General features: G+C 46.7%; 1 protein-coding gene across 3 annotated transcripts in view; it reads right to left on the bottom strand.

The window, feature by feature from the left end:
• Window positions 1-27,717, bottom strand: part of LOC126525293 (uncharacterized) — a 132,342-nt gene that overhangs the window by 64,892 nt on the left and 39,733 nt on the right. For all 3 annotated transcript variants that reach the window (XM_055067503.2, XM_055067502.2, XM_055067504.2), the window contains 2 exons: window positions 26,355-26,396; window positions 18,265-18,306 (listed from right to left, as the gene is read on the bottom strand). In XM_055067503.2, the coding sequence (XP_054923478.2) occupies window positions 18,265-18,306; window positions 26,355-26,396 (84 nt within the window). The remainder of the gene's footprint in view (window positions 1-18,264; window positions 18,307-26,354; window positions 26,397-27,717) is intronic.

Here is a 27,717-nt window from a genome sequence, read left to right on the forward strand (position 1 = left end):
GCTGCGCCGAGACGGCGCTCCACCCACTCGGAAGGTTAGGTGTTACAAGCCACCTCCTTGGACTAACGAAGAAGACGATGATAGCCGGAACGTTGTGCGTGTTCAGTCAAATTGGCCATCCGTGTATATATGCTGTTTAGGAATCGTGCTTCGCTGCGATTTATATATATATATATATATATATATATATATATATATATATATATGCGTGTTGCACAATCTGCGGAATCGTCCCACAGTGAGATGTTAGAAACATGCACGATACCGAATGGTGTTGACTCGCTAAGAAATATCTTGCCTTTAAAATGTGGCAATGCAACCCGAAGGACGAAGGAGTGACACTGATAGGCAGCTTGGACTCAAAGGGCAATGTTCCGACTTGACGTGGTTGCACGGCGGTTGACGTGAGGCAGCACGCAAGGCAACCCCTTCTGAGTAGACAAGACAGAGTCCTGGCACCTACCCGGCATCTCAAAATGCTCGTGTGGTGCAAAGCATCACCGTTGCAGGTGTCGCTCCCTTATGGTGTGTGAGATTGGCCCGCTGGGATATTGTCGGAATTGGATTAGTCCCCGGTAAAATACTAACCCCTTTCAGGTGCGAGAAATATACTCATGGTTTCTGCTATACTATCCAAAATGAACTGTACCGCAATAAAGAACCACAAAAAGATTATTATTTATTGTCTGTGAGCATATCATGCGAAAAAAACAGCGGAACAACACTTGTCCCACAGATATCTTGAAACGAAAATGGGACGCACGTTTTCCCTCTGCAGACCTTAGGCTTCGTCTTTTCAGGATCGGGGCTGATTACGGCTTCTTGTGAAAGGTGTGAAAGCACACAATGCGAAGAGCTACTTGGCAGGCCCTACACGCAAGCTTTGTGCGTTTTTACTGCGAAGACATCTAGCACCATCGGCACCTGTTGCGTGTAGTGGTGGTGCACCCTTGCCCTTGCCCTTGGGGCCGAACGTGTCTTGGCCCCCCTGTCATAGCTGAGCAGTTTTGCTGCCGTTCGTGTTATACACTCGCCTGCACCGACACTTGCGAAAGCTCCTCCCATTGATGAGCTGTCTGCCCATTGTGACCCAAAAGAACAGGTATGTCACGGTGAGTCTGTAGCAGTGCTGGGTGTTACGTTTCGCCTACAACGCGCGGTATAGCCGGCGCGGATGCAACGGACGCCGGAGCTTCGTTCAAAGCGGCGGACATTTTGGCCCGTTCGGAGCTCCCGCAGTCTCCCCGCCAAGCGCGTCCAGGCGTGTTTCAGTGCCACGTGTCTTCGTGTGTGCGTGTGTGTGTGTGTGCCCACGCTTGTCAAAGCGCGGCAGCCGGGGAGAGGAGCTCCCCAAGTGTGAAGCGAGGAGGTCTGTCCGGCGCCCGGCCGGCGGTTGAGTCACTACACTCGTCTCAACATGTATCTCAGCTCGTCCGTACCCGCCGTCACGTGGTCTCGTCACGAGGTCTTCCTTCTTGCCCTCAACTGCGAAAGTATAAGAGCAGCTGCCCCCGGACGCCAAGAGAGAGGCTCCGATTTCTTCTGTCGAGTTACGTGCTCTCCCGTCTCTCACTTCGGTCGACCTGACCGCCCGCTCTTTTGCGATGTTAGAATAAACCAGTTGTTCTGTTACCAGTCGACTCATGCTTTGCCGGGACCTTCGGATGCTTCCAGTGCCCCAGGCCGCCAGGCCAACGCTACCCTTGGGGCTTGCGACCCGTTTGCAACAACGGGCATCAGCGCTGAATTTGCAACAACTCGTGCCAGGAGGTGCGATTACAACAGCTGGTGGCAGCGGTAGGATCGCGACATCGGAGGCCAGCAGCGAAGAGATGCGGTTGACTGTATGCTGAGCAGCACAACGACCATCCGGGAGCAGTGCAACGAGCCCTGTGTGATGACTGGTTGCCTGCAGCGGAACGACTGCGCTGAATTCTTGGCTGCGAGGTTTGGTGAGTGCGGGACTTTCTTCTTCTGAGTTTTGCCAGGCTTTTGTTAGTGTCAGAAACAGTGCTGGTAATTGTGGTTGTCGTTGCTGCCGGGTTACATTGCGGCAAGACAATAGTAGGCAGTAGAGAAAGCAGCATTCAGAGCAGCCATGGATTTGAAGTCGTTGCGCAAACCGATATTGCTGGAGCTTGCAAGAGAGTTGGGTCTGGATGTCTCAGACAAACTTAGAAAACCAGAACTGCTAAGGGCTATTCTCGAGTTAGAAGCTGAGGATGACGAGCTGTCGGAATGCCTTGAGACCATTGAGGAGCGGGCAAAAAGACAGGAGCGCGAACTTAAAGAGCAAAAAGAAAGACATGAGCGCGAACTTCAAGAGCAAAAAGAGAAACAGGAGCGCGAACTTAAAGAACAGAAACAGGAGCGCGAACGAAAAGAACAAAAAGAAAAAGAAGAGCGCGACCGTCAACACGCTTTGGAAATGAAGCGTCTCGAGGTAGAGATGGAACGCGCTCGTAATGGAAGTCAGGCACACGGTGCAGGAGAACGAGTATCGTTCAAAATGACTGACCTGATGCGGCCTTTTAAGCTTGGAGAGGACATTGGTTTGTTCCTGGTTAACTTTGAGCGAACGTGCGAGAAGCAGGGGTTCTCTCGGGAAACGTGGCCGCAGCGCTTGCTCACTTTGTTACCCGGCGAGGCGGCCGACGTAGTCGCTCGCTTGAAGAGAGAGGAGGCAGAGGATTTCGACCAAGTGAAATCGAGTCTGCTAAAAAAGTACAGGCTGTCCGCGGAGGCGTTCCGTCGGAAGTTTCGGGAAAATGAGAAAGGCAAAAGTGAGTCATATACAGAGTTTGCCTACAGGCTTATGTCAAACATGCAGGAGTGGCTCAAAGAAGAGAAAGCGTTTGGTGACCACGAGAAAGTTCTGCAGTGTTTCGGGCTAGAACAGTTTTATAGTCGGTTACCTGAGAACGTGCGGTACTGGGTCTTGGATAGGCCAGACGTTAGTACGGTGGCTCGAGTCGCGGAGCTAGCCGAGGAGTTTGTGACGCGTCGGGCTCGCGGAGCTAAGGACGGTCAAAAGGGTGAATTTGGCTCCAAGTTTGAGAGGCCAAAGTTCACGCCCATGAGAGCAAAGGGGGACACACGTAGTGCGGATGCGAGTGAAAGCAGTCCGACCGAACGTAAGGAGACGGCGGCAACCGAAGCCGAACGCAGAAAGCGGTTCGAGACGAGGCAAGCGCGCGTTTGTTATACGTGCCAGAAGCCGGGTCACTTTTCGGCGCAGTGTCCAGAAACAAAAACAAAAGTCGTGTTTTTGTCTTTATGCAGCACTGACGAGAACATGAAGCTTCTCGAGCCTTACATGCGAGACCTCCTCGTGAACGGGAAAGAGTGCCGAGTGCTTCGCGATTCCGCAGCTACGATGGATGTAGTTCACCCCTCTTACGTAGAACCGGATATGTTCACGGGCGAGTGCGCATGGATCAAGCAAGCAGTGGAAGCTCATAGCGTGTGTCTGCCCGTAGCAAAAGTGCTTATTGAAGGACCTTTCGGAGCGCTTGAGACGGAGGCGGCAGTGTCATCTATGCTGCCCCCCCAGTACCCGTACCTATTTTCGAACAGGTCCGATCACCTCCTGCGCGAGAAGGGGCTTTTGTTTGGTGAGGCTGGCGTTCAGGCCTTAACCAGATCAAAGGTTCGGGAGCTCGCTGCAAAGGCGGTAGTTGCGGGGCCGACGTTGTCGAACAATGAGAAAGGGTCAGAGGCGCAGCAAGCTGATATTCAGAGCACGTCCGAACTGAATAAAATTGAGCCTGTAGCGTTGAAGGCACCAGATACTGGAGAGGAAATTCCCGATGCGGGAAAGTTAGAAGAGCTATCTGCAGATTTGCTCATCGCGCCTACGTCGGACGGACTTAATAGGTTGCTAAAAGTCAGCCGGTCGGCTTTGATAGCCGAGCAAAAGAAGGATGGCAGCCTAGAAAACATACGCTGCATTGTCAAGGAAGGCATCGCCAAGAAAAATGCTCGCTTTGTGGAAAGAGGTGGGGTCCTGTACCGAAAGTATCTAGACCGCAGAGGAGTGGAGTTCGATCAGCTGATCGTGCCTCAATGCTATCGTCAGGATCTGTTGCGCTTGTCGCATGGGGGTTCGTGGTCCGGACACCTAGGAGTTAAGAAAACTAAGGACCGTCTCTTGCAAGAGTACTATTGGCCAGGGTGTTTTCGGGACGCAGACCACTTTGTGAAGACATGTGACACCTGTCAGCGGGTGGGCAAACCAGGGGACAAATCGAGGGCGCCGTTGAAGTTGGTACCTATCATTACGGAGCCTTTTAGACGGCTCGTTATTGATACAGTGGGACCTCTGCCGGTAAAAACCACGGGGTACAGACACATTTTGACTGTGATCTGCCCAGCGACAAAGTTCCCTGAAGCAGTGCCGCTTAAAGAACTCAGCTCTGTTGAGATAGTCAATGCACTACTGTCCATATTTGCGCGAGTTGGTTTTCCTGCGGAAATCCAATCAGATCAGGGCACAGTGTTTACTAGCGCTTTAACGACAGCCTTTCTCGAAAGGTGTGGGGTAAAGCTGTTACACAGCTCAGTGCACCACCCCCAGTCGAATTCCGTTGAGAAGCTCCACTCCGTCATGAGGCGCGTGTTGAGAGCATTGTGGTTTGCACAACAAACTGACTGGGAGCTGTGTCTGCCTGGGGTGATGTTTGCATTGAGGACCGCGCCGCATGCGGCTACGGGGTTTTCGCCAGCTGAGCTAGTGTACGGTCGCTCGCTGCGTTCTCCGCTTCGCATGCTTCGAGACGGATCACTGCCCTCTCCAATGGCTGCAGACCATCTCTTCCACAAATGGCCGCCTCCTGCGCCGGAGCCTCGCTTTGCAGCAATATTCCTTTGAGGTGCGTTACAAAAAGGGGAGTCTCAACGGTAACGCCGATGGCTTAAGTCGAAGCCCCTAACGTGGGAATCAGCCTCAAAATTGTTTGTTACTGATGTTTTTCTTCCTGAGGCAGGATTTTTAGCATATTGCTTTTGTGTAGTGTTTCAAAGTGATGATGTGCTTTCTAGTGCAATTTTCCAAATTGTGGACGTGTTCTGAGTGCTGCTAAACTACTGTAAGGAACTAGGCAGTAGTATAAAAGGGGAAAGAGCCTGGCAGGGCTTAGTGAGGGTTGTGCCGTGCTTGCTGACTGAGCGGTTGACTTTCGGCGTGGTTCTAACGCTTGCCGGAAACGAGAACAAAAATGTCAACTCTCCCGAAGTCACTTTGCAGTGTCCTGTGTGAACCTGAACGAGAGAACGAGGCCTTCTATGTGCGCTGCGCTCAAGAAACGCCGAAGGACGACCGACTTCGGTTATGAGCATCATCGAGCGACATCCCTCCGGACAGCGGATGCAGTCCCCTGACCATCGGGATCTCCTTCCCCCGGCGGGGCGGTCTGTTACGTTTCGCCTACAACGCGCGGTATAGCCGGCGCGGATGCAACGGACGCCGGAGCTTCGTTCAAAGCGGCGGACATTTTGGCCCGTTCGGAGCTCCCGCAGTCTCCCCGCCAAGCGCGTCCAGGCGTGTTTCAGTGCCACGTGTCTTCGTGTGTGCGTGTGTGTGTGTGTGCCCACGCTTGTCAAAGCGCGGCAGCCGGGGAGAGGAGCTCCCCAAGTGTGAAGCGAGGAGGTCTGTCCGGCGCCCGGCCGGCGGTTGAGTCACTACACTCGTCTCAACATGTATCTCAGCTCGTCCGTACCCGCCGTCACGTGGTCTCGTCACGAGGTCTTCCTTCTTGCCCTCAACTGCGAAAGTATAAGAGCAGCTGCCCCCGGACGCCAAGAGAGAGGCTCCGATTTCTTCTGTCGAGTTACGTGCTCTCCCGTCTCTCACTTCGGTCGACCTGACCGCCCGCTCTTTTGCGATGTTAGAATAAACCAGTTGTTCTGTTACCAGTCGACTCATGCTTTGCCGGGACCTTCGGATGCTTCCAGTGCCCCAGGCCGCCAGGCCAACGCTACCCTTGGGGCTTGCGACCCGTTTGCAACAACGGGCGTCAGCGCTGAGTTTGCAACAACTCGTGCCAGGAGGTGCGATTACAACATGGGCATTTTCAACCACTATGTTCAGCATATTGGTAGGTAACTAAAACAATGGCTTACTTTCACGTCATATTGGTCTACAATTGATCTAGTGTCATTACTGGAGTGCAAGAAGTAATTTTTCTACTAACGAGAGACCTAATTCGTGGCGAAAGAGCGAGCAAGATCACGCACTTGAGGTGCCACGACAGCTAATAAACATAGCAACAAAGAAAACAACTCGAACTACTAGCGACACCTACCAATTCAAATAAAAACTTAGATTTTCCTTGCTTTATATTCTACGAGATGGTGCTACCTATTTCTGTGGGGCTACGTACTTCCCTCTGAAAACTTGTGGCACCTTTCGCTTGTGTTTGCAGGTCGGACATATATGGCCCAGTGACCAACGAGAGTTAAGTAACGGGCGCTAACGTTAAGGGCCCCGTTTACTATTAGTTTCGCTCACAGCAGTGCATTCATACCGCAGATCAGTAAGAACGCTAGTGTGGTGATAGTGGCATGTGCACTGCGCTCACGCCTGCACCTGAAGGCAGACCCTTACCTTAGCCCCACCATTGTAGCGCTGACAGTGCGTCGACTACATTTAGAATTTTTTGCAGCCAAACGATGTCCGTGTCTCTGGAGGTGTTCGCTAGCACGCGAGCTCTGCATGTACCGTCCAGAGAGAAAGCACAACAACGGCGGAAACGCCGTTCTTGCGTCCCGAGCGCCCTCATACATTTCTTTCGCACTGCTGTAACTTACGCTTGCAAGCCAATCTCCCCAATATAGCTCAGGGACGCGGTCATCACCACCATCCACAGCACGTCTATTCTTGTAATGTGCTACGTATCTTGACGTTCACCGATTTCCACACTGTGTGTGGAATCTGATTTTGTATTTGCTAGTCAGGCCTCGTCCTTGAATACAAGGAAGGCCTTCCAAAAATTTGTACTGACAATAAGACAATACTCGTCAAACGCACGTCATGCAATTAGGGGAGCGTTCATGCTTCGATCACACTGCGTTCGAGGTAACGCAGAGATGTCAACCGCGTCGGCTCTGCGTGAAGTGCAGGTTAGTTGGTTTATTGCGAATTGTGACTTCGTGTTTAAAATGGCATTTTTTGTTTCTTCTGTAGCAGATTATGCAGTAACAACATCAATCACATACAACTGATATTCATGAGTGTCGGCTGCTGAGCAGGCTCACAACAAATAATATATCTCCGTGGCAGGAAACTTACTCTGTGGTACTATTCTCTGCTCCTCGCATGGCAGAGCACATGGTGATGCGTTCAACTAGCTCCGCGTGTTGTTATAACCAAATCGGAGCTTGTCCACATTGGGACATCGCGTGAAGATTACACAAAGACGTTCTTATCCGTATCTGCCGGCCCTATCGAAGAGACACCGGAGATATCAATTCTAGGATTGTACATCTATAAGGAAATGCGGGTGGACACAACACTGGACAAACTCCGCAAGAGTGAAGACCAGGTGGGCAGTATGGTGAGCCGCGTTTCCAACAAGAAGCGGCGTTTACAGTGCAAAGATGCCTCACATTCTTTTGTCTTTAGCAGAATGCTCTACTCGGTACTCTATCTTCACCTGCGCAAACACGAAAACGACACGATAGACGTCATAATACGAAAGCTGATAACGAGAACATTTCAACTTCCAATAGCCACCTCGGACACTCGCCTACGGCGCTAGCGGTAGTGAACACGCACCAGGAACTCAGGGAAGCTCGCCTTACAAATCAGTACACACAATTACCCCAAGCTTGCTGTGGTGAACTGCTCGTCAGGCTACGCATGCAACATGACGTACATATACCGGAGAGAGTGCGGATAGCTCGACTATGGCGCCGTGCTACATTAGTTCACCCTCTCCCCACGAAAATGGATAGAGAAGAAAATAAGGGCTGACGAGCGGTGCAGACGCATACCCTTAAGCGCTATTATGCATGGTGGACAAGGCAGCATATATTACGTTGGCATTGCTGTCCCAAACCGAAGAGGGCGAGACACGGCTGTAGTACTTCACAACCGACAGGTGGACGGCCTCACCTTCAGAGTACGTGGCCCAACACAGGCGGAGGAAGGGGCCATTGCTCTGGCTGCTTCCAACCCTTCTTCTAAATATATCATTACGGATGCGCGAGGGGCGTTCCGTAACTACGCGGCCGGATGGATCACACCTCTGGCGGAAATATATAATGTTGGGCTGGAGCATGAAGAAGTCAGGTCATCTAAGAAACCATATTGTCTGGACTCCTGGTCACCAAGGCTTGGTGGGAAAAGAGGCCGCGAATGCGGCCACCCGAGCACTCCTCTCCCGGGTACGTCCCGCACACTCCATTGATTGTGTGTTTGTTGTAGCCAGTTTGCGTTGGCTCAGTGCCTGTTTTTGGAAGGCCATGATAGGCAGAGTGCCCGTATTATAGATCTGCTGCCGTAATGCTCTTTTTTCACGTTTGCAGCTGCGACACTTCCCTCGTCATAGAATGATGAAGTTTGTGGCTTTTTCAGGTTAGGAGAGGTTTTGTCATGGTACAGATATTGAGCCTTGGAGCCTTTCATATGTTGAACGATTTTTCTAAGACGCCCTACATATTATTGTGGATTAGCACTGCATTATGTCAAATTTTTCCTCAGCCAGCTTCCTGGTTTATGATTTCGGACTGTTGGTACGTACCTGGGCCGCTATCTTGTACACGTTCGAAAAGGCGACGTTCGATTTCGCCTCGCGCGATTGTGCAGGCTGCGCCGATATCGCGGCCCAGGCCAATCTATTCCAATTGGATGAGGCGAAATCGAACGTCGGCTTTTCGGACGTGTACAAGATAGCGGCCCTGGTTTCCATTTGCTATATAGTGTTTGTGGAGGGATTGCTCCTGGCGTTATGCTCCATTCTCGCTCAGTTCCGAAATCTTCGCCCATAGTTGCCCATTTTCTTCGTTCAGTGTTTTATTTTCTTCATTGTGCAACTTCCAATTCTGGCATATACGTTGTAAGAGATCATGTGGACGGCTCTTACTTATTTTAGTTTGGTGTTGCTGGAATGTAGGGATTTGTGGTTTCTGAGTTGAGGAGGAAGGAGAGTGTTATGCTGGCCAGCTCACACTCTGTGCTACTGGTCCAGCTTCTCCTTGAGCCTGAACTTTGCCTTTCTTATTTTTTGTTTAGGGGAACCTGGGCCGGAACTAAGATATCGAACAGCACGCAGGTTGTTGCGTGGCCCGGGAACGGTATCTGCAGTGGCATTCCGGTTGTTTAGCCAGGGATCAGGATCTCACGCGCGTATTTAGTGCTTGTCTAGTATGGCGCCGCAATCTCAAGCTGGTAATGTCCCGGTGACTGGTTCGTTGTTGCAGAATCGAGTCTTGTGGAGGGGTGTGTTTGACCATCTTAGTCGGTGTGGGCAGTTCTCGGAGGCCGTCTGGTGCGACCCTGGCACAGGGTACTATTGTTTTTATTTGGAAGGTCTTAGGTGTGGTAATTAGCTGCGCTGTGAAAGAATATTTGACAGCTGGGTTGCGGCATAGGTTTTGCGATTTGGCAGCAAATATGACCAGGCTGTTTTTTCTGCCTTCATAGTTTCACCGTAATTCCCAGATGCTAATAGAGTACGCCACGGCAGACTCGTGTGCTGAAAAAATTAACTGCATGCCTCTGCCCAAGCATTCTGACATGTAGCACTTAATGACCAGCTCCATCTAATAGTTCTGCTGTTGTTCTTGATGTGATCCCGTGTATATTTTACTTTCTTGAATAACAAATGTGTACATGAAGAAGTTCCTTTCTTGCAGAGTGACGCAGCTCGCAGGTATCACCAAGTAACTAGAATACTTTCCACGTATGTCGTGGCTGGCAGCACCTCGGGATCGACAGTTGCATCAGCACCGACGCACATATTGTGCGGGTTCACGCCGTCGTACATTTCAACTTTTCCTTTATGCCGAAAGTAAAAAAGGATCGAAAATCCCGTCCACGCACGCAGGCCAAAATTCAGGACTTCTAGCTTGTACCATCACACAGGTCGCAGGACCGTAAACCTGCGACCTGCAAGTTTCTAAGCGAACGCTGAACACAGAGCGTGGCACAAGCGAGGCAAGCGAGGTATCGAGCAATGGCAGACGGTCAGAATAGACGATGGATGTGACGTCACGTGCAAACTATGTACTCCTTCACTGTGGCGCTTTTATAGAATCTGAAGCAGTGACTGCTTGATTGTTGTTGAAACAACAGGCAGCGTTGTGCGATGGCCATATTGAAGTTTTCGTTTATTTCCATCGCTACTTTAGCCTTCGCGAGATTGAGGGTTTTCATTGTCTCAGACGCCGTGGAGTCCTCTAACCTAGCACGACTTCGCTCACGAGTATGGTAGAAAATGGCGACTAGCCGTGCTGCTCGTTAGCGTTAGCGTGGTGGACTCCGCTCGCCAAGTTTGAAGCAAAAATTATTTTCAGCAAAATTACCTCATGATTAACATTTTGGTGTCCGTGTCATGCGCTTGACAGAAGCAACCGACTGGTGACAGATGATAGTTGAGTCCGCCTGGAGTTTTGATGCTATAAGCGATACAACCCATACATGACGCGCCTGTCTTGGTCATCCTCTGCCGGCTTTTTGCGCATTTGAAGCAACGCTTTTCTTGCGAAACCTCCATCAATTCACTGGCTGTGTCGTGCCGATACCTGAACTCAAAACAATGCATATATAACGGGCCGGGTTTCTAGAATTACAAGCATATGTGCTACATATATTGACATGAACGAGACCGGTGATGCCTTTTTAGATATTACGCAATAAATCAAAGAGCACTACTTCAATACTGATGCGCTTACCTTTTTACTCTATCCTCGGGGACCGCATTTGACACACTGACATCTTAGCTCAGCGCAAGACGCGCCTGCATGAGTGGCACTTATTGCAACGTTATCGATGGTTCTGTGCGCTGTCTGTTGTCATTGAAGCTTATGTAATCTGATTGTATGGATAACGTCAATATTGTAGTACTTTCTGGAAGACACGCGGGGCACCACCGATTACTCTGGAACATTCGATGACTATATAAAACCCGACGCACTTGACCGGTCGATCACATTTTCGACGATCGCCTACTGTGTGCACCGCTGTCGTTGTTCTTTGAGTGCAGCCTGTTTTGAGCACACAGGTTCACCAAATAAAACGCTGGTTTCGACATTCACGGTTTTGCTGCTTTCTTCACCGTCACTACTATGTGGCAATATTCGAAACGTATAATATGAGTTTGAGGCAAACCGTTCATCTACTAAAATAAATGGCTTTGTTTGGATCTTTCTCCTGTTTTGGGGATCGGAGGAGGTTTTGGTAGCAATCGCATCTATACTTCTCTCGTGCGAATGGCAGGTGTTCGAGCGGCACGCGGTTTCGCGCGAGAGCCTTGTGGAGCGCGAAGTTAAGCGCTGTGCAGCCTTTGTCCATGAACTAGGTTTGTGCCAAACTCCGCTGCACATCTGTTGTCGAGATACGTCTGTTGCTTAGACCTACTGCCACAGTGCGAAGGTTTTGCGTAATTCTAAAGAGAATGGACAGAGGAGGACTTGGGCTTCATCGACAAAACAAGCTGGGAAGTTTTAAGGCGGAGGTGTGGAGCCATTTTCATGCTATCACCGTCCACTCCGGTAACTCTGTTTCCGCAAGAGTCTATAGTGCTAAAATTTCTTTTCGAGTGTAGCCCGGATTTTCTTGCCATCTGTCTATTTGCGCGAAGCAGTTATAAAGCGCCCAAATCTTGCCCGATATATCGGTGAAACGTGAGAGATTGTTTATCGCTTCACAAATCCGCACTTGAGTTCCAGGAAATGTGATCCGGCATCTTTCCACAATTCAGCGATTGTTTACGTGCTTGTTAGCCCTAGTCGTATTGCAATCTAAGGGACATAGGACGATAGACGCCGTAGGCGCATGTAGGTGACCCAGAACTTTCTATGAAGATAGCGCGGTCCTTTCTGCTTCTGTGCCCCCAGGTAGCGCCTTGGTGTACAAAGCTACGTCACTATACAGGTCCATTCTTCTTCAAAATTTCTCAGCCCAAGAAGCTTTTCACTGCAGCCGAGTTGGAGGAACGAAAGCGTAAGTGCGTAAGAGTCGCACGTTGTCGTTCTGGGGCGCAAATGCCTGAAGTCCGCGCTTCCCTATTGGAACGAAATGGGATCGCGGAACGCGAACGCCACAATCAATCAAAGCAGTGAAGGCGGTGAACCAACGGAAATTGAATAATATTACGTTAAAGTAATGTCGTACATATTTATCATATTTTATCATAGTGTACAGAATCATAAATTACAGTTAAGCGAAATAAAACATATTTATCTAGAAAAAGCACCGGGCCACTCCCGCAGCACATTACATCACATCGCTCCAACACTAGAACTTGGGCCGCAATATCACTCCATAAAACTGAAAGTTTGTGAGAGCCCTCCTCCTCACGAAAAATGTTTTGGATCAAGCCACGCTCGCATGGTACAGCGGCTGATATAACCTTTTCCCTTTTTGTTCAACTTAAGTGACAACAGCTACCTTCTTAAACAAATGCACACCCTGTGGGATGTATATTTGAATAATCGTCATTTATCTTGCTTGCGTTTCCTTTCTTGAAAACGCTGCGTTCGCTATTTCCTATCGAGAATGCTCTGTCATGCTCATAACGCGCACGCCGTTCGTGACTTGGAAGTACCAGGCTCGCAGCGTAAAAGAAAGGAATTGCGAACAAGACAGATGACGATTATTGTGTGGCAAGATACCACCCAAAGGGTATAATTTTGTTTAAGAATGTAAGCATGGTTTCACATCATCATATTAGGAACTGTGGACGTTAACATTGAGTTTGGCCGCTGCGTTAACACGAACTACACATCTATCTATAAGACACGGTCTTCTTAGACCTTAATTTCGAAAATTGTAGGTCTGCTTGTAGCACACAAAGAAATGTAATAATTAAATTGCATTACTGAAGGAACGTTTCTTTCTACAAATGAGGAGCCATCATTGGAAAATTAAAAAAAAATTTGCTGTAAGCGTTATGAAAATTTTTCTACGTCATATATTGTAGTTTATAAATTGTAGATAGTGAGTTCTCAAATCAAATCCACTTGGAACGAACCCTGACGATGGCGCAAGCTTCAAGATATAAACCATAAACTTTGCGGTAATAATGCAAGTATTCCATTTACCTAGTATAAAAAAATTGGCAGTGGCTTAGATCGGCTATTCCAGGATATACGTACGAAAGCTAAGGCATAGCATGGTTAGCCTTAGTTAATCATGACTAGCTGTCTAGCTATTAGCTATGTAGTTGTCTAGCTATGATGCGGCGTTTAGCAAGTCGTTCGGCGCGCTGTTCGTCTGTTTCCTTGGCGATTCGTTTCCTCTTCATCTCGTTCCGATGTCGATTGCTTGCCTCCTCCTGTTTATCAGAATTTTCGCCGTCCATACTGCCGCCTCAACTGTGGTTGCGGTACATGCGAGCCATCCTTTTCAATCCTCCAACATGTCAGGCATGCGACGTAGCTGCTGAAGCAAGCGGAGGGAGCGCAACGACGAGGTACGCAGTGTGACGTCATACCAAACGGCGCACGCGGAAAGGCGCGGCGCTACGCAGCGGCGGAACACCTGTGGCTCGGTGCTACTAGCAGCGCATGCGCAGTAGTGACTAGGGAGCGAGAGAGAGAGAAATATCGGGGGCGAGGGCGCGTGTTGTGACGTCATGTGCCTCCTCAGAACACCGCCACGGCGAAATCGCAAGTTCGCGGCCAGTAAAGCTTTCGCTTTAATATCCGCGACGAGGCGCGCGTTGTGACGCCATATGTGCCTCCTCGGAGCACGGCCACGGTGAAATCGCAAGTTTGCAGCCACTAAAGCTTTCGCTTTAACATTCACCGGCGAGTAAGATACTCGCGATCTATTCGCTGGCACGGACAGTAACGCTACCGAGAGCAGCGATGCGCCCGCGTTGAACGCGCATAGCGGCAGCGGAACGTGAAACGTTGCCTGCGTTCCACTGGGAAACCGATTTAGTGGAGCGTCCGGGTGCGTCTAGTTGTTTTCTTCGTCGTTTGACAGCGAAGCTGAGAGCACGTCACTGGCGACTGTGGGAGATGCGGTTGTTAGTAAGCGAAATCAATGTAGCCTATGCAGCCACCGTTGCGCGTGCAATGTGTGTGGAGCAGTGCGTAAGCAACGCTCTACTAAAACTGTACAATATGTGTTGCATCTGAATTGGCTGAAATATTTTATTTCGACGAATGAACCATTAGAAGTTTTTGTGAATTTGAGCCCAGAATTGCACGTTTCCTAGAACATGCTACAGTTCTCTCATTGGTAGTTCATTCGTAAATATGACGCTTGCAAAGTTGAGTTATTAGTTATTATGAGTTATGTGTTATTAGTTATTAGAGAACACAAATATATTTGTGATATGTTCTAAAGTGTGCTCGACAACATGCTTTTAGCAGTGCACCTCTGTAGCGCAGCGGCATACTTTTCATCATTGCCCAGCGTAGCAGTGACACCGTGTAGATGAAAGTAACAGCGAAGGATGAAAGAGGAAATCGTAGCGCTGCCTAGTGCCACACACGACGTGTTCCGAGACGAGACGATCGCTACCAGATGGCGCCAGAATACCGCGCGTCGTCTGTTGAAGTTATCTTTCTTCTGTCACTGCTTTTCATCGGCTAACGTGCGTTAAACGTTATCCCTTGGCGAACGACGCGTCTGCAAGCATCAGAAGTTTCTGGAATGTCATCGACAGTTGCCGCCAAAGCTTTTTGTAATCTGATTCTATGCGCGAAGTGAATTGTGCGGTACTTTCTGGAAGCCACGCGGGCATCAGCCATTACTCTGAACCTTCTACGAGTCATATAAAAAAGCCGACGCGTTTGAACCGCAGACCAGATTTCGACGATCGCCGGCTTTGCTCGCCGCTATTGTTGTGCTTCAGTGTTGCTTGCTTCGCTCCGTTTGCAACGTGCCACACGAGAATCGACAGTTTTAGCAGATGACTTACTGTCCACACCGCTCAGGACAGGCGTATCGTAACGATTTTAATACAGCTGTTATTATTAACGAACCCGACCCGCCAATGCCAAAGAGTACTAATGAATGAAATGCCTAGTGAATTCTACCCCAGTAGTAATTATTCGTACCTAATACATCTCAATCATTTTTAGCGCCATAAATAAAGCTCACTAACAATTAAAACCCCTACGTGATATCGTGTTAGTGCCCTACTATTGCGGTGTTTTCAAATGTGCTACGCATGAAGGAAAAATTTGGAGGACGCTTCAGCTTCGCCTTTAAGGGTGAAACGCGATAGCATTCAAAGATCCCATACTGCTCCTCACTCTTCCCGGCAACTGCAGCTTATGTAATCGTAATATTTACCGGAAAACGCTGGCGGCGAGCGCTGTGCACAGAGGCGACCATCCTGGTCGAAACGCGGCCCCTCCCGTGGGCTGAACTCCTATTTTTTCGAACTTTCAATACCTCAGTCCTAGAAAATCTAACATAAAAGGTATGCGCTGTCGGTGTATTATTTCAATGACATTTGTTTGTGGGTTGTCTTTTTCAAAACTCCGAGGAATACCTTCGTAAAGAATGAAAGACAAGGGTCGAGTAACACTCGTGATAGAAGAGTGGTTGGGTATGCGTGGTTCGGCATGACTTTTCAAGAAAAGGCAGTTGACACTGGACTCCGACGCCGGATTTTCTACGACACGGGGTGGGCCGCTCCCTTAACGCTGTCGCGTTAAAAGCGTTTCCACCTAGCGGCAGAGTTTCCGCCTAGGCAGAGCCATCGGCTTCGATTTTCAGGCGTGTGACTGGTGTTGCCTGATTGCACTGAGGGAACCGACAAACGGGCTCAGCAATGACTGTGGCAAAAACATTATAATTTTACATGGTTATAACATTACAATTTTACATGACGGCGCGCTTATTTGAAACGTTTTTCCTTCACGCGCTCCGCGGCAGAAGGGACTGCCATCGTGACATGTAACGCGCGCAATCACATCTGAAATCTCAAATATCCCTGGCTTTCTTTATGACGCTGCAAAATGATCGCATAAATGCGTATTTCCATACTGCTGAATGAGATTTCCCAGAACACACTAAAATTTCCTCATTGAAAGTTTGCCTATAAATATATCGAACGTTTATATCATTATGGACGTCATCTTTTTCTCCTGTACATAACGATCACAATAGTTTCGCACCTTCATCTTCGGCGCAGTCTCTGGTCTTATTTGTTTATTTGTTTCATATAAAGCGTCGGTTCAGCCGTTCTTTTGCCCTAAATGGGCGCGGAAATTTGAGCACAGCAGAAATCTTATCAGGATCGGGTTGATTGCAGCAGTTGTTAACAACCTGGCTCATAATTTTAATGTTCGCTTTAGTGAATCCTCAGTTCTTGGTGTTTATTTGACGCCCACAATTTGCAAAGCCCGAGAGCACTTCGTTGAGACACTGCAAATGCTCAGGGAAAATCGAAGAAAATACGACACTGTCGTCGAGAAACCGTAAGCAGGTTTTCCACTTGCGGCCGCGAAGAACAAGGTCAATCATTCTTTCGAACGTGGCTGGACGATCCCATTAGCCGAAAGGCATTGCGTTGAAATCGTGAAGGCCATCAAGAGTAGAAAAGGCGGCCTTTTTTTGTCAGCTTCGTGCACTGGAATCTGTCGGTAGCCACAACGAAGATATAGGCTGCAAAAGTACAGCGCCCCTTGCAAGACATGAATTCCGAAGATGAATAATGACGTTTGACTAACTATATGCAAATATAGGGAGTGCAGAAATTTTGCAATCTGTTCCACAGAGTGCCTGTGAAGGTGTTTTTCTTGTCGCATGTTCCTACAGGCACACTCAAATATTTATTCTTAAACCTTGGCTAGCCGAGACGACTTTTGTATAACATAGCGTGTTAAAAATTCGAAAGCATTATATGAGGCATGAGGCAGAAAAACTAGCGTTGTCCCCAACCATTGGTAACAAAAAACATCATGAACTGCGTCATCAGCATTTTGTATGATGCGAGTAGTAATACAGAAATAACGTTAAAACAAGTTTGAGTAAGGTGGAGTAATGTGAATTAAGGTAAAGTATAGTGAATGAAGGTGAATTTAAGTGGATTAAGGCAGATAAAGGGTGATACAAACTAGAACAAGGTGGATTAAGATGTATTAAGGTGGATAAGGTTGGTACAAATTAGTGCAAGCTGTGCGTATGTGTAGTAACGTGGATTAAGGTTGTATAAAGTGGATTAAGGTTGGTACAAATTAGAGCAAGGTGGATTCTGGAGGATTAAAATGAAATAGTCCGGTAGAATTTACAGCAAGGTGGATTAAGGTACCTTGGTGGATTGAGGTATAGTTGTCAAGGACAGGTGAGAATGTATGACGTCATGTAAAATGGAAGTAACAAATGAAATAGAGAAATCATGCTTTCGCATGCAGATCATGTATGAATGCTTACGCAACTGTCAATTTTTTTTCTGATTGTGTCATTAAATGAGCAAACTTGACTCATTGTCGTGGTTCTGAAAGGCTATGGTGCAACGTGATGATAGCAGCGTCATCGAAATATGCGAACGTCATACAACCTCCCAATCAACACCCATACATTTCCTGCGTGAATCACACTGCCGTGGGAAAAATGCATCAAACCTTCGACAGTAATGCTTATGACCACTCCTGGCCCTCAAACTGTTGGCCAGTAAACACAAAGCGAAATAAACAAAATAGAAAAACAAGAAGTGACAGCAGTTCCACTCCCGCGTCGCGTACAGGCAGGAACTTAAATCGTTGTTTCCAAGTTCTTGAAGTCATTGTCGTTGCCCTTGATTCACCTCTCAGTCGCGAGGAGCGCTAAGTGCTGATGTCTCCTAATGTCCTTATTTCCGAAAATCGCGCTATTTCTACATCTGTACTTTCAAATTCAAAGAACAGGAGAAATCCGTGAAAGCGAATGCTAGCGAAGCTAATTGGTTCACATAAACTCGATTTTGTGCATGCGTATATAGCTCTCTCGAGGGGAGCTCGTTTGACGCTTCTGCTGAGGTGACATGGTTGCTCTAATTGGCTCTCAATAAAACTTAGAGCAAATCTCACTGTTAACGCGAAAATGAGGACCTGGCGAATGACAGTTCGGAATCATAGACAAGAAAAAGTGTAACTTACTTTCAATGCATCGTCAGTCCCCATCGGGTTTATTGGCGGGACCTGGGGAAAATTAGAATATACGTATAATCCCACTCCGCCGGTTGTACGCCTTGGACGTGTGCAGCACAACCGCCATCTTCAACAACTGACAGCAGCGCCGGTCACCGTTGGCAATGAATATGTTGACTTTGAATCTACTGCCATAATATAGCTAAAAAAATAGGGGCAATGACTTTGTGATTCGCCCTCACATATATAAATATATATATTGTAAGGAATATAACGAATGTGAGCGCAGAGTGAGCAGCATCGGCAGCATCAAGCCTGCGGCAGAGGCTCGAGCTAGGAGACTGTGCTCGGTGCATCCTAGAAGCGGCTGTCATTACGAACCTCAATAAATCTGCCTTAAATATATATATATATATATATATATATATATATATATATATATATATATATATATATATATATATATATATATATATATATATATATATATATATATATATATATAACGCCACATTCAATATGCGGCACGAAGAGAAAAACAAACATTTCGCGTATTGCAGAAGAATGGAGTGGAATGGAATGGAAAACTTTATTGACTCTTTTAAGGTTTTAGCAGGTCGACGCCGAAGTCTTCATTCTTGAAGCTTCGGTCCTCTTCAGCCATGGATGGGCCCCTAGTCCAGGGCTCCACTGAGCCGGGCCGCCTCGCACGCGTGCGCTATTACAGCTCTTTAAGCCTTTAGCTCGCGGCTGGTGAGCCAACTCTCCCATTGCTCCGCACTTGGTGTTTTGTGTTTGTGGAATGCCTGAAGAGAAGACGAGCTCCCTGCATGATTATATTCACTTTGCCTATATCAATCAAGGCTTGTGAATCGTGACAATATCTAGAGGTATGTATGTTTATATTTGATACACTTCTTGAAAATATATGGAATAACAAGTAATGCACCACTGCATCAACAGACCCGGCTGACCGTCATCTCACCTTTGTCAATGGCGCCGCGACGAGAGACTGCAACAAACGGCACAGGGTGCAATTATCGTATTCACGTGTTTACCTCAAACCACTTCTTATGCTGCGTCTGCACACTGAGCTGAACATGTGGCCCTAACAACCTACAATCTGTCACTCGTTAAGATAACCACTTCCTACCCAAACCCTAAAGTGAATGGTGTGAATCCTTACCTCTATTCTCTTTCTCTCCCTTTCACACACACACACACACACACACACACACACACACACACACACACACACACACACACACACACACACACACACACACACACACACACACACACACACACACACACACACACACACACACACACACACACACACACACACACACACACACACACACACACACACACACACACACACACACACACACACTACATCTTTCTTTATTGTTCTTGCTCTTTCTTATATGTGGAAACTGGCATGAAATGATATTCTGTATATTTTGTTTTCTATCTTGAGAAAGGTTATATATATATATATATATATATATATATATATATTTATATATATATATATATATATAACTTTAAGTTTATACACGTCGTTCGCAGCAAACCAATGTTCGCACAGTGTATCAAACATTAAATTACATACATAAAATGTAAAATTTGATTGAAATTTGGCAGAATATCTCTCGGAGCGAGACGGGGAAACATACAAACTTTCTTCAATTGCCTCAGCTGTGTGTGCCTGCCCGAATGACTCTTAGGAATTTCTTTGCAACCTTTTCTTAAGTTGCTTATTCTCTCTTAATGTGTCTTCTTTAAGAGCACTATTTGTAGAGGTCCGTATCCCGGCCTGTTTATCGGGTGTTTGTTTCGCGTTTAGTACAATAACCGTAATGATGCTGTTGAGAGCGCAGATGGTGTTAGAGCGTTTGCTTTCAGCGCGTTTGGTCTGGCGTTGTGGAGAGCATTGGGAGGGTGCTTGCTTTCGCCGAAGTGGTTGGCGTTGATTTTATTATTATTATTATTTCAAATACTGTTGGCAATCTTGGCCGTAACAGTGTGGGTACAGCTGGTTTGCACATAGCGTAAAAAATGTAAACACTTTACAAACGTAAATAGGACATGAAGCAATGAATGTTGGAAATACAATGCGAAACAAATAATGAAATACAAATACAATAGTTTGGCTAAGAAATACATGTTTCTAACATTGTGACAGTGATATTGGAAGCAGCATAAAAGAAAGACTATTGTATGTATTTCTAGAATAGTGTGACAATGTTAGTACGGCACCACTAAGATTAAATTTCATAAAAGGTTTTTAACGTGTTCCTCAAAGATTTTAATGCTACTCGACTGCAAAAGAGACGCCGGCAAACTGTTCCATTCCTTAATCGTTCGCGGAAAAAATGAATAAGCGTACATGTCCAGATATGCTTTTGGAATTGAGAACATGCAATGATTGCTTGATCTGACGTTTATAGCCTGCCTGGGAGCAAGATAGGGCGTGGTTTCAAAATTGAAGTGGCCTTTTGATAACAAAAATAGAAATTTAAGTCTAGCTAACTTCCGCCGTTGAGCCAGTGGAGGCAAATCAAGCAACCGAAGCATTTCGGAAACAGAGTCAGTACGATAATACCGGGAAAGAATGAACCTTGCAGATTTTCTCTGTATCTTCTCAATGCGGTTTATAATTCCGGATTGAAACGGATCCCAAATGACACTGGCATACCCTAACGTTGGTCTAATGTAAGTTAAATATGCAAGTAGTTTGACGGGTGTCGTTGCTAGCTTTAATTTTCGGCGAAGGAACCATAACTTTTTTTCTGCAGCTCCACAAATTCTGTCTATGTGTGGTTTCCAGCTTAAGTCTTTCGAAATTGTTAAACCTAGGTATTTAAACCTAGATATTTTAAATTGTTAAACCTAGCCACCGGTCACTCCACAAGCTTTCTCAGATCCAAGCAAAGGGAAGACTAGAGGATGAAAGGGCGGCAAAGTCATTTCCTTAACCACATCAAGGACGTCCCTCAATCAGCACGTGGCATACATCGAGCGCCGTCGAACAGCTCGACTTCTGGATGTATTATAAGGCGGCGTGCCATGGCACGTGTCTATCATCGAGATGAAGCTCCCACTTCTCCGCGACAAATTAAGAATTCGACGAGGGGGACTTCAAGAAGCACCCAGCCATCTCCGCGACGAATCACGAATCGACGCGAGTGACGTCAGCACCTGTCCCGACTGGTTCCGGCCGACGAGGAGTCGCCATTGGGAACTTAAGGAAGAACAGGCCCATTGTGAAGGAGAGAGTCGCCTCCAGCGACCCAGTCGGTCTGATGATCTGTTACAGCTACATGTAAGCTACCATCCTCTATCTGTAAGTATTGCACAATGTTTTTCGTTTCTTCTTCGTCTGCGAAAAGAGTCAGTCTCTCGTCCTCCACCCCGAAGTCACAACACATCACGCAGGTCGCAGGACCGTAAACGTGCCATGTGGAGGAGTCGAAGCGAACTTTGAACACAGAGTGCGGTACAAGCGAGGCAAGCGAGGTATCGAGCAATCGCAGATGGTCAGGACAGGTATTTGATGAGACGTCACGGGTAAACTATGCATTCATTCACCGTGGTGTTATTCACTATGAGGCAGTGATTGTTTGGTCGTTGTTGAAACAACGGGTAGCATTGTGCAATTCCATATCCAAGTTATCGTTGCTTCTTATCGTCACTGTAGTCTTCGCGGGATGGAAGGTTTGATTATCTCAGACGCCGCGGAGTCGTCTAACATAGTACCAGTTCGCTCACGAGTATGGTTCAAAATGGCGATTAGCCGTGCTACTCTTTAGGGCTAGCGCTGTGGACTCTGCTCGCCAAGCTGGAAGCAAAATTATTTTCCGCAAAATTACCTCATGATTACCATTTTGGTGTCCGTGAGATCCGCTTCACAGATGGACCCGATTGGTGATAGCTTTGGCAATGTAAGTACAGTCCGCCTAGAGTTTTGATGATATAAGTGAGACAGCCCACGTATGATGCACCCGTTCTGGTCTGCCTCTGCCGGCTTTTTACGCATTTGAAGCAACGCTTTTCTTGTGAAACCTCCATCAATTCACTGGCTGTGTCATGCTGAATACCTGAACTCAGAACAATGCATATATAACGGGCCGGGTTGCTAGAAGTACAAGAATGTGTGTGCTACAGATATTGACGTGAATGAGACCGGTGATGCCTCTTTAGATATTACGCAATAAATCAAAGAGCACTACTTCAATATTGATACGTTTACTTTTTATTCTTTCATCGGAGACTGCATTTCACCCACTAACAAGGTAGTTACCGCTCAGGGCGAGACGCGCCTGCATGTTTGGAACTTGTTGTAATGTTATCGATGGTTCTATGCGTTGTTTCTTGTCATTGGAGCTAATGTAATCTGATTGTATGGACGACACGAATTGTGTAGTACTTTCTGAAAGACACGCGGGCACCACCGATCACTTTGGAAACTTCGATGACTCATGTAGAAAAGCCGACGCACTTGACCGGCAGATCAGACTTTCGGCGATCGCCGACTGTGTTCGCCGCTGTCGTTGTTCTTTGAGTGCAGCGTGTTTTGAGGACACAGGTTCGCCCAATGGTTCCGACATTCACGGTTTTGCTGCTTTCTTCACCGTCACTACTACGTGACTATATTCTGAAGGTGCAATATGCGCGTTGAAGCACACCATTCATTCAATAAAATGAATGGCTTTCTTTGGATCTTCATCCTGTATTGGGGATTGGAGGCGGTTTTGGCAGCAACCGAACCTACACTTTCCTTGTGTGAACGCCAGGTCTTCGAGCCGCATGCGGTTTCGCGCGAGAGCCTTGTGGAAGCCGAAGTTTGAGATGTTGCGCTTGGAGGCAGCGCTGTACAGCATTTGTCCATCTCCTAGGCTGGCAGTATAACGGCGCGTTCGTGCCAAAGTCGGCTGCACATCTGTTATCGAGATGCGCTATTTCGACTGTGTTTGTAGCAGAAATGCTTTTGTTGGCGAGTAATGTGGCGCATATTTCTCTTCGATCGTAGTGTTAATACTTTGCGAATTTCGACACGGTTTTGCTGTATTTAACTTTGCATTGTATGCTTTATTTTTGAAAAGATCGAGCCAATTGAGATGAAGTATATTTCTACACTGCAATACAGATGAAACTTTAGAGAATATAGTTATGATTTATTACTAGATGTATTGTAAACTTCATGGATATTAATGTAATCTGGTGTTATGTATGTGTCACTATATTTCGCGAAATATTATTGAGTTTGTCTTGGGACAGATATATAAATACATTGACCTATTAAGAGAGAAACTGTTTTGATTTTAGTAACTCGGCGACTACAGATTACATCCAGTTCACCAAGCATAAATGGAGGAGCTGCTTATGAAGGAATCAAATATTCCCAACATGTAAGCATTTGGAATCCCTTCTAAAGTGACCATGGCTCTACGTAGTGAGTGCTTTCACATTATTGGAAAGAGTACTAGTACTCTGTTCTGAAGGAGTACGATCTCTCTGTTAGGAATACAAGGACTCTGTTTGAGGGAGTAGAAGCAGTGGGTCACGGAGAGTACTATTACCCTTATGGGGAGAGTATTAGCACTCTTCGGAAGAGTATCAGCACTCCCTTGCGGTGGAGTAAGAGAACACCGTCGTGGGGAGTTATTCTACTCTCTATGAAAGGGGGTCGATCAACTCTTAGAAATGGAGTTAAGTATGGGATAAGGAGATACTCTCTGGAAGAGAGTTTCCGGAAGTCTCTTTATTTTTAGAGCATGCGGATAGTGTTGAATGCCGCATTTCTTAACAACCAGGCTCAGAAATTTACTCTTGGCGCTAATGAATCGGCAGCTCTTGGCGTTTAGTTGAAGACCGGCATTTGAAAGGCACAGGATCACTTCCTTGAGACACTGCAAATGCACAGGGAAAACTGAAGAATATACGACACTTTCGTCAAAAAAACGTAGGCATGTTTTCCACTTGAGGCCGCGAGGAACAAGGTCAATAATTCTTTCAAACGTGGCGAGATCATCACATAAGGCGAAAAGGCATTGCGTGCAAATCGTGAAGGCCATCTGGAGTAGAAAAGACGGCCTTTTCTGTCAGCTTTGTGCACTGGAATCTGTCGACAGCCACAACGAAGGCCTACGCTGCAAAAGTACTGCGCCCCTTGCAAGATATTGTTACGTGTGGAAAGACAAAGAAGAAACAGGCTATTTACTGGAGCCAGACAGCCAGGCCGACACTCGCTCGCGCCAAGGGCACAGACCAACTTCATCGTCATTCTCGTGGCGGCTTGTCTCTTGAGCATCTCTCGACATCTATTTATTTATTTATTTATTTATTTATTTATTTATTTAGGAATACAGCAGGCCTTCAAAGGCCCAGGCAGGAGGGGAAAGGTACATACAAAAAAAAGAAAATACAATGGATTGACGAAGGTGTAGAAAAAGCTTCGGAAAAGTGTAATAGAAAGTAGGAATGCATGATGAATAAAATATCTAAATAATGCAAAGAGAGTGGGAAATACAAAGTGAAACACTGTTTCATAAGTACAATTTCCAAACACTAGAAATGTAATAGAGATAAGGATGAGTGTATAATTCGAAATTGTTACAACGCGCAAATCAATAAATATTGATTGATAAGAATATGAATTCCGGAGAACAATAATAACGTTTGACCAATTATGTGCGAATATAGGGAGTGCATAAATTTTGTAATCTGTTCCAATGAGTGCCTTTCAACGTTTTTTTCTTGTTGCGTCTTCCTACAGGCAAATTCAAATGCCACCTTTTAAACCTTGTCTAGCTGGGACGTCTTTTGTATCACATAGCGTGTTATTAATCAGAAAGCATTATATGTGCCATGAGGCAGAAAAACTGGCGTTGTCCGCAACGACTGGTAACAAAGATCATCATCATCAGATGCGTCATCAGCGACTTGTGCGATGTCAGCAGTAATACGGAATTAACGTAGAACAAGTTAGAGTAAGGAGGACTAAAACAAATTAAGATTAAGTAAAGCGAGTGAAGGTGAAATTAGGGGATTAAGGCGGATTAAGGGTGGTTCAAATGCGAGCAAGGTGGATTAACATGTAATAATGTGGACTAAGTATTGTAAATATTACAGCAAGGTGTACGAATGTGTAGTAAATTGGATTTAGGTGGTATGAAGTGGATTAAGGCTGCTACAAGTTACAGCAAGGCGGATTGAGGTGGATTAAAATGAAATACGGTAGGTACAAATTAAAGCAAGGTAGATTAATCTGGTGGATTGAGGTAAAGTTGTCAAGGACAGGTGAGTATGTATGACGTCACGTAAAATGGAAGTAACAAATTAAATAGACAAGTCATGCTTTCGCATAAAAATCATGTACGAATGCTTAAGTGAGTGTCAATATTTTTTCTGCTTGTGTCATTAAATGAGCAAAGTTGAATCATTTTCGTGGTCATGAAAGGCTATGGTGCAACGTGATGATAGCAGTGTCATTGAAATATGCGAACGTCAGGAAACGTTCCAATCAACACCCATACATTTCCTGCGTGAATCATACTGCCGTGGGAAAAATGTATCAAACCTTCGACAGTAATCCTTATGTCAACTCGTGCCCCTCAAGCTGTTGGCAAAAACACAAAGGGAAATAAACAAAATAGAAAAGAAGAAGTGACAGCAGTTCCACTCACGCGTCGCCTGCATGCAGGGACTTAATTCGATGTTTGCAAGATCTTGAAATCATTGTCGTTGCGCTTGATTCATCTATCAGTCGCGAGGCGTGCTAGGTGCTGATGTCTCTTAATGCCACTATTTCCCTAAGATCGCCCTATATCTACATTAGCACTTTCACATTTGGAGAGCCGAAGGAATAGCTGAAAGCGAATGCTAGCGAAGCTAATAAGTTCACATCAACCCGATTTTGTGCATGCGTAAATAGCTCTCTCGAGGGGAGCTCGTTTGACGCTAATGCTCAGGTGACATGGTTGCTCTAACTGGCTCTCCATAAAACTTGGACCAAATCTCACTGTTAACGCGAAAAAGATGACCTGGCGAATGAAAGTTTGGTATCATAGACCGGAGAAAGTGTAACTTACATTCAATGCGCCGCCAGTCCCCATCGGGTTTGTTTGCGTGGCCTGCGAAAAATTAGAATATATATATCATCCCACTCCGCTCCTCGAACGCCGTGGACGCGTGCAGCACAATCGCGAACTTGACAGTAGCGCCGTACTGCGGAGCTACCGGCAGATAAGGCCGGGCCGGTCCAAAAATGCCCACCGTTGGCAACTGATTGTTTACTTCGCATTTTGTCCCGTAATATAGCTAGAAAAAATAGGGGCGAAGACGTTTTGATTCGCCCTCAGAAATATATATATATATATATATATATATATATATATATATATATATATATATATATATATATATATATATATATATATATATATATATATAGAACTTGAGTGGTGCTACAAGGTAAACAGAACAAATATTTAATTTCGACAGTTTCGATCGGTGGACCGATCTTCATCAGGGTTTACAAAAAAATGGCAGTTCGGCCCTGGTAGTGAAGACACCAGACCGGGTGCCCGGTCGTTCTTACATACATCAAACCGAGAGGAACAGTTGTGACAGTGATTGATTTTCGGCGCCTTGGCAGATTTACAGCGGCCTTTGGCAGCTATGCAGGGCAAGAGGAAGGCGGATTCACATGTATGTAGAGCAAGGAGGTCAGTGAGGAAAAAAATGGAAAAAGAAAGAAAAAGGAAAAAAAAGCACACAGGAGGAGGGAGACGTGAGTCGGAGAGTGAGGGGGGCGGGAAGTAGCGGCAGCTAGGTTCCCGTGCACCCGAGGCAAGGAGGGAGAAAACGGTCGCTCCGCAGCACCAGTGCGTGGGCTGCCGTTGTAGCGGGAGAGAGGGCAAGTTGAATCGGGTGGCGGGTGGCACAATAGAGAAGGGGTCCAGAAGGAAGACAGAAGAGCGGCAACTTGTGGAAAGAAACACAGTGTCACAGTACACATATACAAGGCACGGCCCGTTCCGGCAACTCTGTGGTCCAGCTACGGTGCGAAAAAAAATATATAGTTCCAAAAAAGTATATATGCATGGGATTCGCAAAGCAAGTGCGCCCATGGGCTTAGATTTAGGGAGCCGAGTTAAATAGACTCCTTGTGGTCCAATTTTTGAACGTTTAACAGACAACTGCCATCAAGTCAGCACGTGCGTATTTCAAGAAGGGGCCCACGCGCCGGGGCTCACCATACCATCCGGGCGACGCCCAGGCTGCCCCCTGTGACGGATCGGACCAACACGCTGCACGTGCCCGCAGCTCAGGCACGACCAGGGGCGCCGGTTGCCGGGAGGGCCGCGGACACCGCGGAGATCGCCCCACCTACGCCGAGGCTGTCGGCTGCGCAGCGCCAACGCCGAGAGATTGACTTGCCAACACTTCAGG

Source organism: Dermacentor andersoni, chromosome 3 (genome assembly GCF_023375885.2).
Source record: "Dermacentor andersoni chromosome 3, qqDerAnde1_hic_scaffold, whole genome shotgun sequence".
Taxonomy (NCBI): domain Eukaryota; kingdom Metazoa; phylum Arthropoda; class Arachnida; order Ixodida; family Ixodidae; genus Dermacentor; species Dermacentor andersoni.